This window comes from Notechis scutatus, chromosome 11 (assembly GCF_049901735.1).
Source record: "Notechis scutatus isolate UNSWTSFEM ecotype Mainland chromosome 11, rNotScu1.2, whole genome shotgun sequence".
Taxonomy (NCBI): Eukaryota; Metazoa; Chordata; class Lepidosauria; order Squamata; family Elapidae; genus Notechis; species Notechis scutatus.
The window spans coordinates 18,304,097-18,318,382 of NC_142019.1; the positions used below are offsets into that span (position 1 = coordinate 18,304,097).

A 14,286-nucleotide genomic window follows, 5' to 3' on the forward strand; every position below is an offset into this window, starting at 1 on the left:
ATATTCATATTTGGATGGATGGATGGATGGATGGATGGTGGGTGAATGAATGAATGAATGGATGCTCATCTCATCCAACAGGCCAGTGTGTCTCAACCTTGGGACCTTTAGGATGGGTGGACTTCAACTCTCAGAACAGCAGAGTGTTAAGAAACATTGCAATAGAAGTAAATTGCAAGCTGGTCAGATTCACTGGGCAAACTCAGCTGCAGTGATGGCAAACAAACAAGCAATTCTATTCTATTCTATTCTATTCTATTCTATTCTATTCTATTCTATTCTAGATAAAGATTCTATTCTATTTTATATAAAGATTCTATTCTGTTCTATTCTATTCTCAATAAAGATTCTATACTATTCTTGATAAAGATTCTATTCTATTTTATATAAAGATTCTATTCTGTTCTATTCTATTCTCAATAAAGATTCTATACTATTCTTGATAAAGATTCTATTCTATTTTATATAAAGATTCTATTCTATTCTATTCTATTCTATTCTATTCTATTCTATTCTATTCTATTCTATTCTATCCTGTATGCCAAGAGGGTTGACCTTGGCCTAGAAAAGTAGCTGCATTTGTGTAGTAAGCAAGAAAGCATCCCAACTTTTACAATTCACACAATTTCAACCTCCAACACCCTTCCTCCACCTTTCCCTGACAGCCAGAAAGAGTCAAGGAGAAGAAAGAATCTTAGAGGGGGGTTGGACTAGATGACCTACAAGTCCCTTCCAACACATCTGTTCATCTGACTCCCAAGGCCCCTCTCTCACAGCGACCGTTTTAGAGCCGGGCGGTCGGGCAAGCCGGCAGGGCTGGACCCCCGAGGGCGCTCTCCAAATGGGCCCAGGGCCGAGGGACTGGAAAGCCGGGGACTGAGCGCCTCCACTCCTTCCTCCCGCGGGGGGGCTCCAGCGCCGGCGAGGGCTGGGCTGAGGGTGGGGGGTGTCCAGGGGCAGGTGGCCTCCCTCTGCCCCCCCTCCCCACCGCCTCCTCCCTTGGAGGAGGAGGCGGCGGCCACCCCCGATTTGCATGCGGCTCAGACGGCCGACCGGAGCGCGCGCCTTTACGCAGGAGGCGAGGAGGGGCGCGCGCCCAGCCGGAGGTGGAGCCGCAGCCGGAGTCGGAGCCCGCCGAGCCGCCGCTAGAGGCGCGTCGGGAAGAAGTCGGCGGAAAGTTGGAGGCGGCGGCGGCGGCGTCCTCCGCTTTGTCCCGGGCCGAGCCCGGCCGCTCCTGGCCCGCCTGAGCCGGGCGAGAGAGAGAGAGAGCGAGCGAGAGAGAGGCGGGACGTGGACGCGGCGCCGGAGGGAGAGCGAGGCGGGCGGGCTCCTGGTGCTGCCCTCTCGGCCGGCCTCCTGCTCCCGGCCGCCGGCCATGTCGTCCATCCTGCCCTTCACGCCGCCCATCGTGAAGCGGCTGCTGGGCTGGAAGAAGGGCGAGCAGAACGGGCAGGAGGAGAAGTGGTGCGAGAAGGCGGTCAAGAGCCTCGTCAAGAAGCTCAAGAAGACCGGCCAGCTGGACGAGCTGGAGAAGGCCATCACCACGCAGAGCGCCGCCACCAAGTGCATCACCATCCCCAGGTAGGGAGGAGGGAGACCCTCCGGGACGCCCAGGCCCCGGGGGTGGCTGTGGGGGTGGGCGGCCTGCCTTTGTTCCTCGGGACGGCTCTCCGGGCCCCCCTCCCCACCCGACGGGGAAGGAGGGAGGAGGCTTCTCCGGCGAGCCTCTCCCTCCGATGCCTCCCCCCGGATCGTTTAGGCGGGGGGGGGGTCTCCAATCTCGGCCACTGGGAGCCTGGCGGACTTCAGCTCCCAGAATCCCCCCCCCGCGAGCTTTGCCCTAAGGCAGGGGTCTCCAACCTTCTGGAGGCAAGCCACGCCACTAGGGTTTGAACAGAAGAACAGAGTTGGAAGGGACTTGGAGGCCTTCTAGTCCAGCCCCCTGCTCGGGGATCTCCAACCTTGGCAACTTCAAGCCTGGGGGGCCAACTCCCTGAATTGGGAGCAAAGCTGGCTGGGGAATTCTGGGAGTTGAAGTCTGCCAGGTTTAAAGTTGCCAAGGTTGGAGATCCCTGGTTTAGCAATTTAAAGTTGCCATGGTTGGAGACCCCTGGTTTAAGGTTGCCAAGGTTGGAGATCCCTGGTTTAAGGTTGCCAAGGTTGGAGGTCCCTGGTTTAAGGTTGCTAAGGTTGGAGATCCCTGGTTTAAGGTTGCTAAGGTTGGAGATCCCTGGTTTAAGGTTGTCAAGGTTGGAGATCCCTGGTTTAAGGTTGCTAAGGTTGGAGATCCCTGGTTTAAGGTTGCCAAGGTTGGAGATCCCTGGTTTAAGGTTGCCAAGGTTGGAGATCCCTGGTTTAAGGTTGCTAAGGTTGGAGATCCCTGGTTTAAGGTTGCTAAGGTTGGAGATCCCTGGTTTAAGGTTGTCAAGGTTGGAGATCCCTGGTTTAAGGTTGCTAAGGTTGGAGATCCCTGGTTTAAGGTTGCTAAGGTTGGAGACCCCTGGTTTAAGGTTGTCAAGGTTGGAGATCCCTGGTTTAAGGTTGCTAAGGTTGGAGATCCCTGGTTTAAGGTTGCCAAGGTTGGAGCCTAGTTTAAGGTTGCCAGGTTAGAGATCCCTGATTTAAGGTTGCTAAGGTTGGAGATCCCTGGTTTAAGGTTGCTAAGGTTGGAGATTCCTGATTTAAGGTTGCTAAGGTTAGAGATCCCTGGTTTAAGGTTGCTAAGGTTGGAGACGCCCGGTTTACAGATGCCGCTAGTGATGGGGGGGCTCTTATTGGGGTGGGGGGAGGCGAGAAGGAGGCTGCGACAGTTCCATGGAGGATGGAGAGGCGCCCACTGCCTCCCACTACTTCTTTATCTGCCTGCTTTGCAAGACCACGCAATGAGTTATGAGTCGGTAGTAAAAATAGGGGCGAAGCAAACAGGAGAATGTTTTTTAAAAGCACCTTTCAATGAGCAGTGAAAATGTTCCACCGTCATCGAATTCACTTATTCCAGGTTTGGTTTGGTTTACTTTATGTTTATTCCAAGACTCGCATGGATTATCATTTGTGTTTATGCCGGGAGCAAAACAGCGTCGTGATTGCAAGGATTCGCCTATGTGAAATAAAGAGGCCGGCAAACGTGGATGACACCTGGCAAAGGAGGGCCGGATTCCGTAAACTTCCAGCTTTTCTTTTCGTTTTTTTGGCCAAACACCTAGAAACCCAGTTACCACCAGGGCCCTTCCTGGGAGCCAGCTCCACCCCTGCCGGAAGGTTTTAACCCTGATTTGATGCTGGAGCAGCTTGTTCAGAAGTGACGATGGCCTGCCTGGCTGTCGCAGGCAAAACCGGGCAGACCACGATTTGGGAGAATAAGGGCAAATAATTTATCAGGGCATGAGATCCACCAGGATTCAGCTCCTGGGGGGAATCAACGGGGGGTCCGCCTGAACCAGGGCAGGAGATTTATTTATTTTTTTATTTTATTTTATTTGGTTTGTCAGTTGCTTACAAGATAATACGTGTAAGTAAAAACATAGTTATGAATATATGGATACATATAAGAAAAATAAAAGAAACAATAGGACAGGGACGGTAGGCACGTTGGTGCGCTTATGCATGCCCCCTACAGACCTCTTAGGTCAATAGCAGACAGTCTAAAGTTTTTGGGGTTCGGGGAAGAAACCACAGAGTCAGGTAGAGTATTCCAGACATTGACCATTCTGTTTATTTATTTTTATTTGTCAATTGCTTACAAGATAATAGGTATAATAGTTATGGATACATGAAATGGGTACATGTAAGAAAAATAAAAGAAACAATAGGACAGGGACGGTAGGCACGATTGGTGCGCTTATGCACGGCCCCTACAGGCCTCTTAGGAAAGGGGTGAGGTCAACAGTAGACAGTCTAAAGTTAAAAGTTTTTGGGGTTCGGGGAAGAAACCACAGAGTCAGGTAGAGGATTCCAGACATGGACCACTCTGTGGCTGAAGTCGTATTTCCTGCACCAGGTCCACCAGAGTTCAGCTCCTTTGGGGCATCAACTGGGGGTCCGCCTGAGCGGAGGGGATGAGCAGTCTTTGCTGGCTTCTGGCCCTGTCTGCAAACTGCCCGGAGGCGCCTTGGAGACGGGCCGAAGTGGGGCAGAGGTTCCAATGGACTTGCTGTCTCTCTAGCCCAGAGGTCTCTAAACTTGGCAACTTTAAGACTTGTGGACCTCAACTTCCAGCTATGCTGGCTGGAGGATTCCAGGAGTTGAAGTCCACCCGTCTTAAAGTTGCCAAGTTCGGGGACCCCTGGCCACTGGAAGGGCCCTGCCTGGGCCGAGTGTCTTCTGCCTCCTCTTCACAGGGAGTTCCCCCCAAAACTCCTTCCTTGGTGGAATAATATTCACAGAGGGGCTTTTTTCCCCTGTCCTGCTGTGGGCCGTGCAAAGGCCTCCCAGAACTCTTGCTTGGGAATCACACGGGGGGACGATCCATTTCGAACGCCTGGAGCTTGAAGGGAGAAGGCCGCTTGGCCTGATTCGGACAGGGTGGGGAATGTTCGGCCGGCCAAGCCGTTTCCTCATCATGGATTTTGGCCCTTCCTTTGGGGCTCTTGGAGACGGGCGGGATTGCTCCAGGTCACGTGGGGGAGTTTAAAAAACAAAACAAAAACACCCACAAAGGTTGATTTGGTTCTTCCAGAACCCGTTTGAGTCTGGCGTTTGAATTTGGGGTCCTTATAGGTTTGCTCCTGGAGGGAGCCTGGGCTCTGTGCTTATCCACTTCTTTCTTTCTTTCTTTCTTTCTTTCTTTCTTTCTTTCTTTCTTCTTCCTTCCTTCCTTCCTTCCTTCCTTCCTTCCTTCCTTCCTTCCTTCCTTCCTTCCTTCCTTCCTTCCTCCTTCCTTCCTTCCTTCCTTCCTTTCTTCCTTCCTTTCTTTCTTTCTTTCTTTCTTTCTTTCTTTCTTTCTTTCTTCCTTCCTTTCTTTCTTCCTTCCTTCTTTCCTTCCCTCTTTCTTTTTCTTTCTTTCTTTCTCCTTCCTTCCTTCCTTCCTTCCTTCCTTCCTTCCTTCCTTCCTTCCTTCCTTCCTCTTTCTTTCTTTCTTCCTTCCTTCCTTCCTTCCTTCCTTCCTTCCTTCCTTCCTTCCTTCCTTTCTTCCTTCCTTCCTTCCTTCCTTCCTTCCTTCCTTCCTTCCTTCCTTCCTTCCTTCTTTCCTTCCTTTCTTTCTTTCTTTCTTTCTCTTCCTTCCTTCCTTCCTTTCTTCCTTCCTTCCTTCCTTCCTTCCTTCCTTCCTTCCCTCTTTCTTCCTTCCTTCCTTCCTTCCTTCCTTCCTTCCTTCCTTCTTTCTTTCTTTCTTTCTTTCTTTCTTTCTTTCTTTCTTTCTTTCTTTCTTTTCTTCCTTCCTCCTTCCTTCCTTCCTCCCATCCTCCTTCCCTCCTTTCTTCTTCCTTCCTTCCCTCCCTCCCTTTCTCCTTCCTTCCTCCCATCCTCCTCCCTTTCTTCTTCCTTCCCTCCCTCCCTCCCTTTCTTCTTCCTTCCCTCCCCTCCCTCCCTCCCTCCCCTCCCTCCTCTCTCTCTCTCTCTTCTGAGTCGGGCCTGCAAAGCAGCCGTGTGGCCTCCCTTCAGCGCAAGGAGGAAAGTTCTCAGCGTCGTCGGGCCCAGAAGTCTTGTTTGTTTTCCTGCCTGCCTTTTGCTTTCCCAACGCTCGGTCAATGTGAATCTTGGCTGTCGGGGTGATTTAGGGGGGGACGGCGGGCTCACACAAAGAGGCATCTGTTGTTGGGCCAGCCGGGGAGGTGGGAGGCGAGGAGGGTCGGGGCAGTGCCGAAAATGTTTCCTTTTTTGAAAGACGGGCTTCCAAGCGTCCAGGGCAGAGAGGCTCTCGCTGGGTGTAGAAGCTGCCCTTTTGCACAGAGGCCGGCTCAAAATCGGGGGCATTTATGGCTGAGGAACTGAGCCCCCCCATCCACCCCCCCACTCCTAGTTCTCTGATAGTTTGGGGAGGAGGGGGGGTGCTTTTCTGCAGGAGCTCATCTGGGTTTGAATTCTCCAGAAGGGACTGGGGGAGAGCTGGCATGCCTCTGAGCCACAGCTTGGGTTAGGAAAACCTAGTTTCTTGCTTCTCTCCTCCTCTCCTTCTGGAGCTCCAGGCAACGTTCCCAGCGCTGCCTCCTCCTGATTGATTCTCTCTCAACAAGGCAGGGAAGTGACCAGCCCCACGATCACCATCTCTCCCGTGAGTTGGAAGGTGGAGAAGGAAGTGAACTGGTGGTCCTTCTTCCCAGCCCTCACCTCCTCACCAAGCGCTCTGGGTCTTGTGCAAACTCTTCTCAAGAAAGCTCTTTTCTTTCTTTTTCTTCTTTTCTTCTTCTTCTTCTTCTTCTTCTTCTTCTTCTTCTTCTTCTTCTTCTTCTTCTTCTTCCTCCTCCTCCTCCTCCTCCTCCTCCTCCTCCTCCTCCTCCTCCTCCTCCTCCTCCTCCTCCTCCTCCTCCTCCTCCTTCTTCTTCTTCTTCTTCTTCTTCTTCTTCTTCTTCTTCTTCTTCTTCTTCTTCTTCTTCTTCTTCTTCTTCTTCTTCTTCTTCTTCTTCTTCTTCTTCTTCTTCTTCTTCTTCTTCTTCTTCTTCTTCTTCTTCTTCTTCTTCTTCTTCTTCTTCTTCTTCTTGAATAAACATTAAAAACAATTGAACACAACTTTCTTGGCCATCATTTTGGCCATACAAAGCTATAGTATAAAGGTACACATAACAGTTCATTTTTTTTGTCCCTTATGTTATTAGTATAGTGCTAGCTGCGTATTATTTCTATGTACATTTATCTACAATTATATACATAGTTACAACTGTCTTTTATACTAATGCATTCGTATCATCTCATATTTGCCCATTATGTTCCATTCTCTTTGGTTTGCAAAACTTTCGCTTTCATTCCTTTCATTTCAGGAAAGCGCTTTTCTTTTCCACGTGGTCCTTCTCTTGAACTGCCTGCTTAGAGGTGTCTCCCCCGCCCCCCACCCCCCAGCCTTCCTGGATCTTTGTGTAAAAGGGATGCTGTCCCTTTTGCTCAGGGGCGGAAACGCCCACCGCAGCTGGCGAGTCCCCGTGTATTTGCTTGGGCCCAAATGCATCTGTTCCAGAAGGGCTGCTGTGTGAATAGACATGGGGGAAGAGCCTGGTTTGTGTGAAAGGCCTTTCCAAGGACAGGGCATTCTTCCATCCCGCCTTGTAGACCCAGGTGTGTGTGTGTGTGTGTGTGTGTGTGTGTGTGTGGGCTTCCAAGGCCTCTTTCCTGGTGTGTAGGATGTGCTTGTGCTGAATGCTTACTTACTCTGCTGCTCTCATTCCCACCATTCTTGTATTCCAGGCCTTTGCTGCCCTTTCAGCCCTGCCTGTCTGTCTGTGTGTCTGTGTGTGTGTGTGTGTAGAGCCCGTTTTACGGCATAAAGGGGGGTGGCTGGGTTCGGAGAACAAGCTAAGGTCCCGGCTGAATTTCTTGCAACAGATTGAGGCACCGGCTGTGCATTGCCTGGCATTTAGCTCCTGGCAGTTTTCATCGCTCTGCCGTTGGCAGTGCCGGAGAATTGTGTTACTTCTATACTTATATAAAGGAGTGATGGATTAGAGTGGAGTTCTTTATGAACACAGACACTTAAAAAATAGATAAATTCTGGAAGGCAGTCAAGGGCCCTCTTGCTACACTGGCATAAGTCATTCTGCAGAGTCCTTCTGTTGACTTCTGCAGTTAGGTAATTTCGGCGGAATAATCAGGCCTCTGATGAAATGTCCGTGTTAAAAGGAGAACTTGCAATGAATTTTTAAGAATTATAGCAAGTGAAAAAAGATGGAATATGCTGTGGGAATAATATGGCAGACTTCGGTCTTCAGCATCTAGTCAAACCTTTTTAAAATCTTCTTCTCACTTCCCTCACCACAACTTAGCTTCTTCGCATCTGGTATAATGAGAAAGGCAGGGATTTCCAAAAACATGAATACCTTTTCTGAACGTTGAGTTGGCCTCAGGAAGAAGGCATTGCTTGAACAACGATTTTGGAGCACCCTGGCTAAATTTTTATAGTAAAGAGAAAAGCTGAGCAAAATATTCTCTCTTCCTGCTGAAATGTTCGATTTCTGAAATGGTTCCATCAAGACGGCTTGCCGTTTACTGATAGTCCTCAATTTAGGACTGATCATTGAGCAATCACCTGAGGTTACAATGCCCCCACCCCCACAAAGAAAGGAATTTATGACCTGATTTTAAAGTTCCATGACTGTATTCAACCCAGCCGTGTGATCAGATTTACGGCAATTTGCAGTGTCCTACGTGACTGCGAATTTGACTTTGATTTCTGGCATTTGCTTCCAATTTCTGGCCAAAAAATGGCCGTTGGAAAAACGGATTTGCCTAACAACTACAATTTGCCTGCTGACTACTGCATTCACTTAATGACCACAGCAAAAAATAGGTCATACAGTTGGACATGCTCACATGGTGACCTGTTTAATGACTGCAATGGCTTACATTAATAATTCTGATCTTAATTACAGTAAATCCAGCACTTTCCGTATGTATCAGGGCTGGTTCTACACAAAAAAAGTACAGGAGAACATGTTAGAGCATTGGCTCTCAAAGTTGCTTCATGTTGATTTGTCCTTCAAGAATATCCACTTGAAAGAGGGCAGGGCCAAAAAAGGTACGTTTCAGAAATAATAAGACAAAACAAGATAAATAATAAGATAAAGGCTTTACAAATCCTTAGTAAGACTATACTCGGAATACCGCATCTGCTTTTGGTTGCCACCATAAAAAAGATGTTGAGACTCTGGAAAGAGTGCAGAGAAGATCAACAAAGATGATTAAGGGACTGGAGGCTAAAACATAACGAAGAACAGTTGCAGGAATTGGATAAGAGTAGTCTAGTAAAAAGGAACAGATAAGATAACTTCGTTGTCGTTTTTTTTTTTTTTTACTGTGAGCACACTGGCCCACATTAAAAATGAAATTCTGTTGCCTGTTCTCAAAGAGAAAGTTGAAGAAAGGAGGGAGCAATCAACCCATGGAATAGCTTGAAAGTGTGGGTGCTCCATCACTGGATAGTGAGTCTGGATAGCCATTTGTCCGAAATAGCATAGGGTCTCCTGCTTAAGCAGGGGGCTGGACTAGAAGACCTCCAAGGACCCTTTATTATTCTGTGTTCTATGTTCTAAACAACTTCTGCAGATCAGACTGATGTCCCAGTTTAGATTACCAGCCATCTGTTTCCACAGCAACCACTTTTGATGCCTCCAAAAAGCCTTCAAACAAGGTCTTGATGAAAAATTGCTTCATGCATTTGAATTTCCTAGCAAGGATAGAGAAGAATATCGTCCTGGCCTGTGGCTGTTAGAAAGCTAGAATGGTCAGTCCCTCTACAGTTCAATGCGTCCATCCAGGATTTGAGTACCCTCTGGACAGGTGGATTTCCTGAATCCCCCACTCAGCATAGCTGTTGCTAAGAAGATTGGGAGTTAAAAGTCACAGATCTGCTGGGCGTCATGGGCGATTGGAGAATCTGGAAAGTTTGATGCCCTAGGACCGTGATGGCAAACCTATGGAAGCATGTGAGAGGTCGCCCGGAACAGACCTACGGCGCATGTGTGCGCCCCCTCCCAGCCAGCTGATTCTTGGGTATCTCCCACACATGCTTGGGGGGAGACACGCACACAGGAGACATTTGGGCATGCACAGGGGGCGGTTTTTTTTTTGCTTGCGCATGCATAGAGGTGCACAGGGGCTGGGGGATCATGCACGCACTGCATTATGGGTGCAGGCATGCGTGCACCCCCTTTCGGCCCGTGGCGAGGAACAGGTTAGCCATCACTGTCCTAGGATCCGAAATGCACAATGCTTTGTTCTGCTGATGTGGCTCTTTCCACGCTAGTGCAACAGCTTTTGCACAAAGTTTCTGCAATAGCAACGGGGCTCCAAGGCATTTCTGCAGGAAATTTGAGTTGCCCACATAAACATTTGATGCTCACCCGCTTTGAAGCGTTGTTGGATTAAGAGGGGGAAGTATTGTGGGTCCGTCGCAGTTTGTGTGCTTTGGCAACAAAAGCAGCAGATGGCAAGGAACCACAGAAGCCGCTGTCCGGAGGTCCTTCGTGGACTAACCCCCCCTTTGCAGGTTTAAATAGAATTCTTCATTGGCCAAGTGTGATTGGACACACCGACAAATTCCTTGTGCGTCCAATCACATTTGGCCAATGAAGAATTCTATTCTATTCTATTCTTTTTTTGATAAAAGTTTTTATTTTTTAAGACAAACATATACAAACAAAACATAAAACCATCTTCCATTTTATATACATACAGTGTGTCCGTTGGTTACAAATCGTTAGTGCTATCCTTTCATAGTCATTGCTCACGGTTTATATAAATTCTCACATTGTCAAACTAACATATCTTTATATACTTATCAGTTATTAATCATCCATGACTAAACTATTTATTCCATCATTTTATACATTCTATTCTATTCTGTTCTGTTCTGTTCTGTTCTATTCTATTCTATTCCAATTCCTTTCCATTCTATTGCATTCCAATTTCTACTCTATTTTTTCTTATTCTATTCTATTTCTATTTCTATTTCTATTTCTATTTCTATTTCTATTTCTATTCAATTCTTTCCATTCTATTGCATTCCAATTTCTTTTCTATTCTATTCTATTCAATTCCTTTCCATACTATTGCATTCCAATTTCTATTCTATTCTTTCTTATTCTATTCCATTCCATTCTAAAGAACTGCTTGCTTTTCTCTGGATTCCGTTAATGGCAGACTCGACGGCAGATCCTAAAACATTGAACTTTCAAATTTAAAAGTAGGTTGCCTCTCAGTTATTTTAAAGCAGTGGGAAAAACGGTGGTTGAGAGTCATTAGACTAGAGCCGTGTTTTTCAACCTTGGCAACTTCAAGCTATGTGTGGACTTCAACTCCCAGAATTCCCAGAGCTCTTATCAGACTGTAGGAGAGAGGTGTTCAAATGCTTTGGGTGTTCCACTACAGCTAGTGGCATGATGTAGGTCCAGACCGTTGTCCTTTAGGAACCACCATTGGAACCCACAGTGTGGTCCTTAAGCAAAGCAGCCGTTAAGCAAAACCGCAGTTGTGCTTATATATAATCTCATTTCAGCTTTCCTTTGCGTGACAGTCTTGCAGCCTACAGCAGATTGAAAGAGAGATATTGTTCTCTGACAGTGGAACGTGGGAAGTAATTGTTGGAGGGAGGAGTAGGAGGTGGTAGTAGAAGTGGAAAAGAATGGAGTAGCTAGCACTGAATATTAGTCTTTGAGTGCTTGTGTGTGTGTGTGTTTTCTAGGGACCTGTATGGTTATGTTGGTGCTCTGGTGTTTTGGAGCCCACCGACTTAGGTATTATTAAAAGAACCTATGACAACCTCCTCCAGGAGGTCAGGAAGAAAATGGTCCAAAGCCAAAAAAAAAGCCAATGCAATCCTAAATTGCATTAACAGGGGGATATAAAAATACCACTCTATAAAGCCTTAGTACAGGGGTCTTCAAACTTAACAGCTTTAAGACTCGTGGACTTCAACTCCCAGAATCCTCCTCCAGTCGTGTTAGCTTAGAAATTCTCCAGCCATGTTAACTCAGGAATTGCCAAGTTTGAAGACCCTTGTCTTAGTAAGACCACTCCTAAAATACTGCATCCAGTTTTGGTCACCACACTATAAAAAAAGAGGTTGAGACTCTGGAAAGAATGCAGAGAAGAGCAACCAGGATGATGAGGGGACTGGAGGCTCAAACATACGATAAACGGTTGCAGGAACCGGGCCTGGCTAGTCTAGTGAAGAGAAGGACCAGGGGAGACAGGAGAGCATCTTCCAATATTTGAGGGGGGCTGCCCCAGAGAAGAGTTGTTCTGACAGAACAATCAAGCAATGGAACAGACATTGCCTTCAGAAATTGTGGCAGCTTCATCACTGAAAGCTTTCAAGTAGAGACTGCCATCTGTCAGAAATGGTGTAGGGTCTCCTGCTTGGGTGGGGGGTTGGACTAGATGACCTGCAAGATCCCTTCCAGAGATAACTTGAGCACTGCTGTGGAAGGCAAGTTGCTGCTCTCTCACAAAGTGGCCTTGAGCTTTTTGGCACACTTAAGGCAGCTTGGCAGCTTTGTGCCCTTCAACTGCCTTGGGCATGAAATGCCTCCCCTACATATTTAAAGGATGAGACAACGCAAACCTTATTACAGGAACAGCGTTTAGATCTTCTGGCAAGCACGTTCATCTTGATTGTAGAATAATTTATCACCAGTTGATGCTTTTCACAAGGTTGGAACACGGGCTTGCAAAGGTCTTCTGAGGACAGTGGGAGTTGTGTAGTCACTGAGGATGAAAAAAAAAACCTCCTTCTTGCATGACTTATTCCCATTTTCTCTTCTATTCTCCTCCCTTTCTAATGGTCTTCTTCTGTCCCCCAGTAGCAGGGGGGTTTTCCTAGGCATTTAAGGATGATCTGTGGTTCTTTTTAAAAACTTATTAAGCTGGGAATGTGATTCTGGAGGAGAAGATGGTGCTTCCTCTGAATGTCATATGATGACCTTCCTTAACTAAGGTCCTTTCCTGAGGCTTGATCGAAGTGTTTTTATCCACTTGCTACTTGGCTTCCAAGCAAGTAGAGAGAAGAAACTTGTGGATTTTTCTTCCCTTGTGCTGAAATGCTACAGAAGTGTTTTGCATATGCGACTTTGAGGTTTACCACATCCACCCCCACATTCAGGGAAAGGTGCAGGACTTTCCCAGTGCGCCCATCACGTCAATTCACAGCAGAGACGAGCCTTGAAATCATGGCATAGTAGCCATTCCTTTTCCAGGGAAAGGCGCTGCGTAGACACATAACCCATTATAAGTGCTTTGTTTAAGATAACCCTAAAAAGAGGGTAGCAAGAAAAGAAGCACAAAGAGTTTTTGTTATGCAGAGGATGTATAGAACAATTGTGAAACCAGAGGCTAAGTTTGGTTTGTGTAAGCTTGGGAAAATTGGTGCCTTCTTTTATACAACGGTGGGGAAAATTGTCTTGAGATCTTCTGTTCAGATTCTAGGACGTGGGTGTTAAAAAAGTCAACATCTGGTACAACTCTGCTAAAATCCGCAGGACTTCTGTTGACCACAACTTTTGTTGATTTCACTGCTCATTCTTTTAAAGATGACGACATCCGAACCCAGCATTTTGCATTTGATGTTTTTCTTCATATAAAGCCACCTGAAGTAAAAAGATGGGTGGAAAAGGGTCCACAAGGGGCTGTTGATGGGCTGATAGTCAATGTGTAAGTTGACTATCAGAAACTGCAGATTGATATTGTCAGAAACAATTGTGATCTCTGTGCTGGATTTCCATATTGAGATCATTGACTCAGAGATCGAATCGTCTTTATTTTGAGGGTTTCTGATTATTTTACTTATTTTGAGGGATGGAAACTAACGGAGGAGAGAAGCAACCTAGAACTAAGCAGGAATTTCCTAACAGTGAGAACAATCAACCGGTGGAACAGGCTTGCCTTCAGAAGTTGTGGGTGCCCCATCACTGGGGGGGTTTCAAGGAGAGACTGGACAGCCACTTGTCTGAGATGGTATAGGTTCTCTTGCTTGTGCAGGGAGTTGGATTAGATGACCTCCAAGGTCCCTTCCAGTTCTGTTATTCTAGATTCAAGTCTATGGTTCCAGGAGCAACTTTTAGCCCACATATAAGTTGACTTTTAGAAACCGCAGATTAATAGCATCATGATTGATCTCTATGCTGGATTCCCATTTATAAAGTGTTTGTGGAGATTCTCAGAAAGAAAACCAGAAAGTCCAGTTGCCTCTTGAAGAAAAAAAAAATACTTGTGGGGCACCTCTAAAGTAGCACTTCCCTGCAAGGGATCCAGTTAAGGGATCCACCACTCCCTGTACCTTGAATTTTGGCTTACCCTCATCAATGGTAATTTACTGGACCACCAGATAGATGTCATTGGTGTCTCATGCCAAAGGTCCAGCTAAATCTTTCACCAAGTTTCCAGTCATGATTTGTCCACCATGAATTTCAGGCCATGATGCCAGATTATTGAATTCTGGTGATATTTGGCCTGGCCCAAACTAGGTGTGCTTGGAAATTATTAAAATAAGTTACACATATATTGTTTGTCAATATGCCGATCCTATTTGTTTATTCTTCCATGGTAAGATAATTTGCTTTAGGTTTTGAGTCATATTTAATTAGGAAATCTTAGAATTGGAATGATTTAAATCCTAGCTTATTGAGCATTTAATTCATTGTGCTGTGA

The 14,286-nt window shown here is 46.7% G+C and overlaps 2 protein-coding genes across 2 annotated transcripts in view; both read left to right on the top strand.

The window, feature by feature from the left end:
- The window catches only part of MAP2K1 (mitogen-activated protein kinase kinase 1), a 292,757-nt gene extending 281,847 nt beyond the window's left edge, over positions 1-10,910 (top strand). The window contains exon 12 of the transcript XR_015750823.1: positions 10,892-10,910. The gene's annotated coding sequence lies outside the window, so the exon portion shown is untranslated. The remainder of the gene's footprint in view (positions 1-10,891) is intronic.
- SMAD3 (SMAD family member 3) overlaps positions 1,096-14,286 on the top strand; it is a 76,365-nt gene continuing 63,174 nt past the window's right edge. The window contains exon 1 of the mRNA XM_026673126.2: positions 1,096-1,581. Within this exon, the coding sequence (XP_026528911.1) occupies positions 1,376-1,581 (206 nt within the window). The 5' untranslated portion in view covers positions 1,096-1,375. The remainder of the gene's footprint in view (positions 1,582-14,286) is intronic.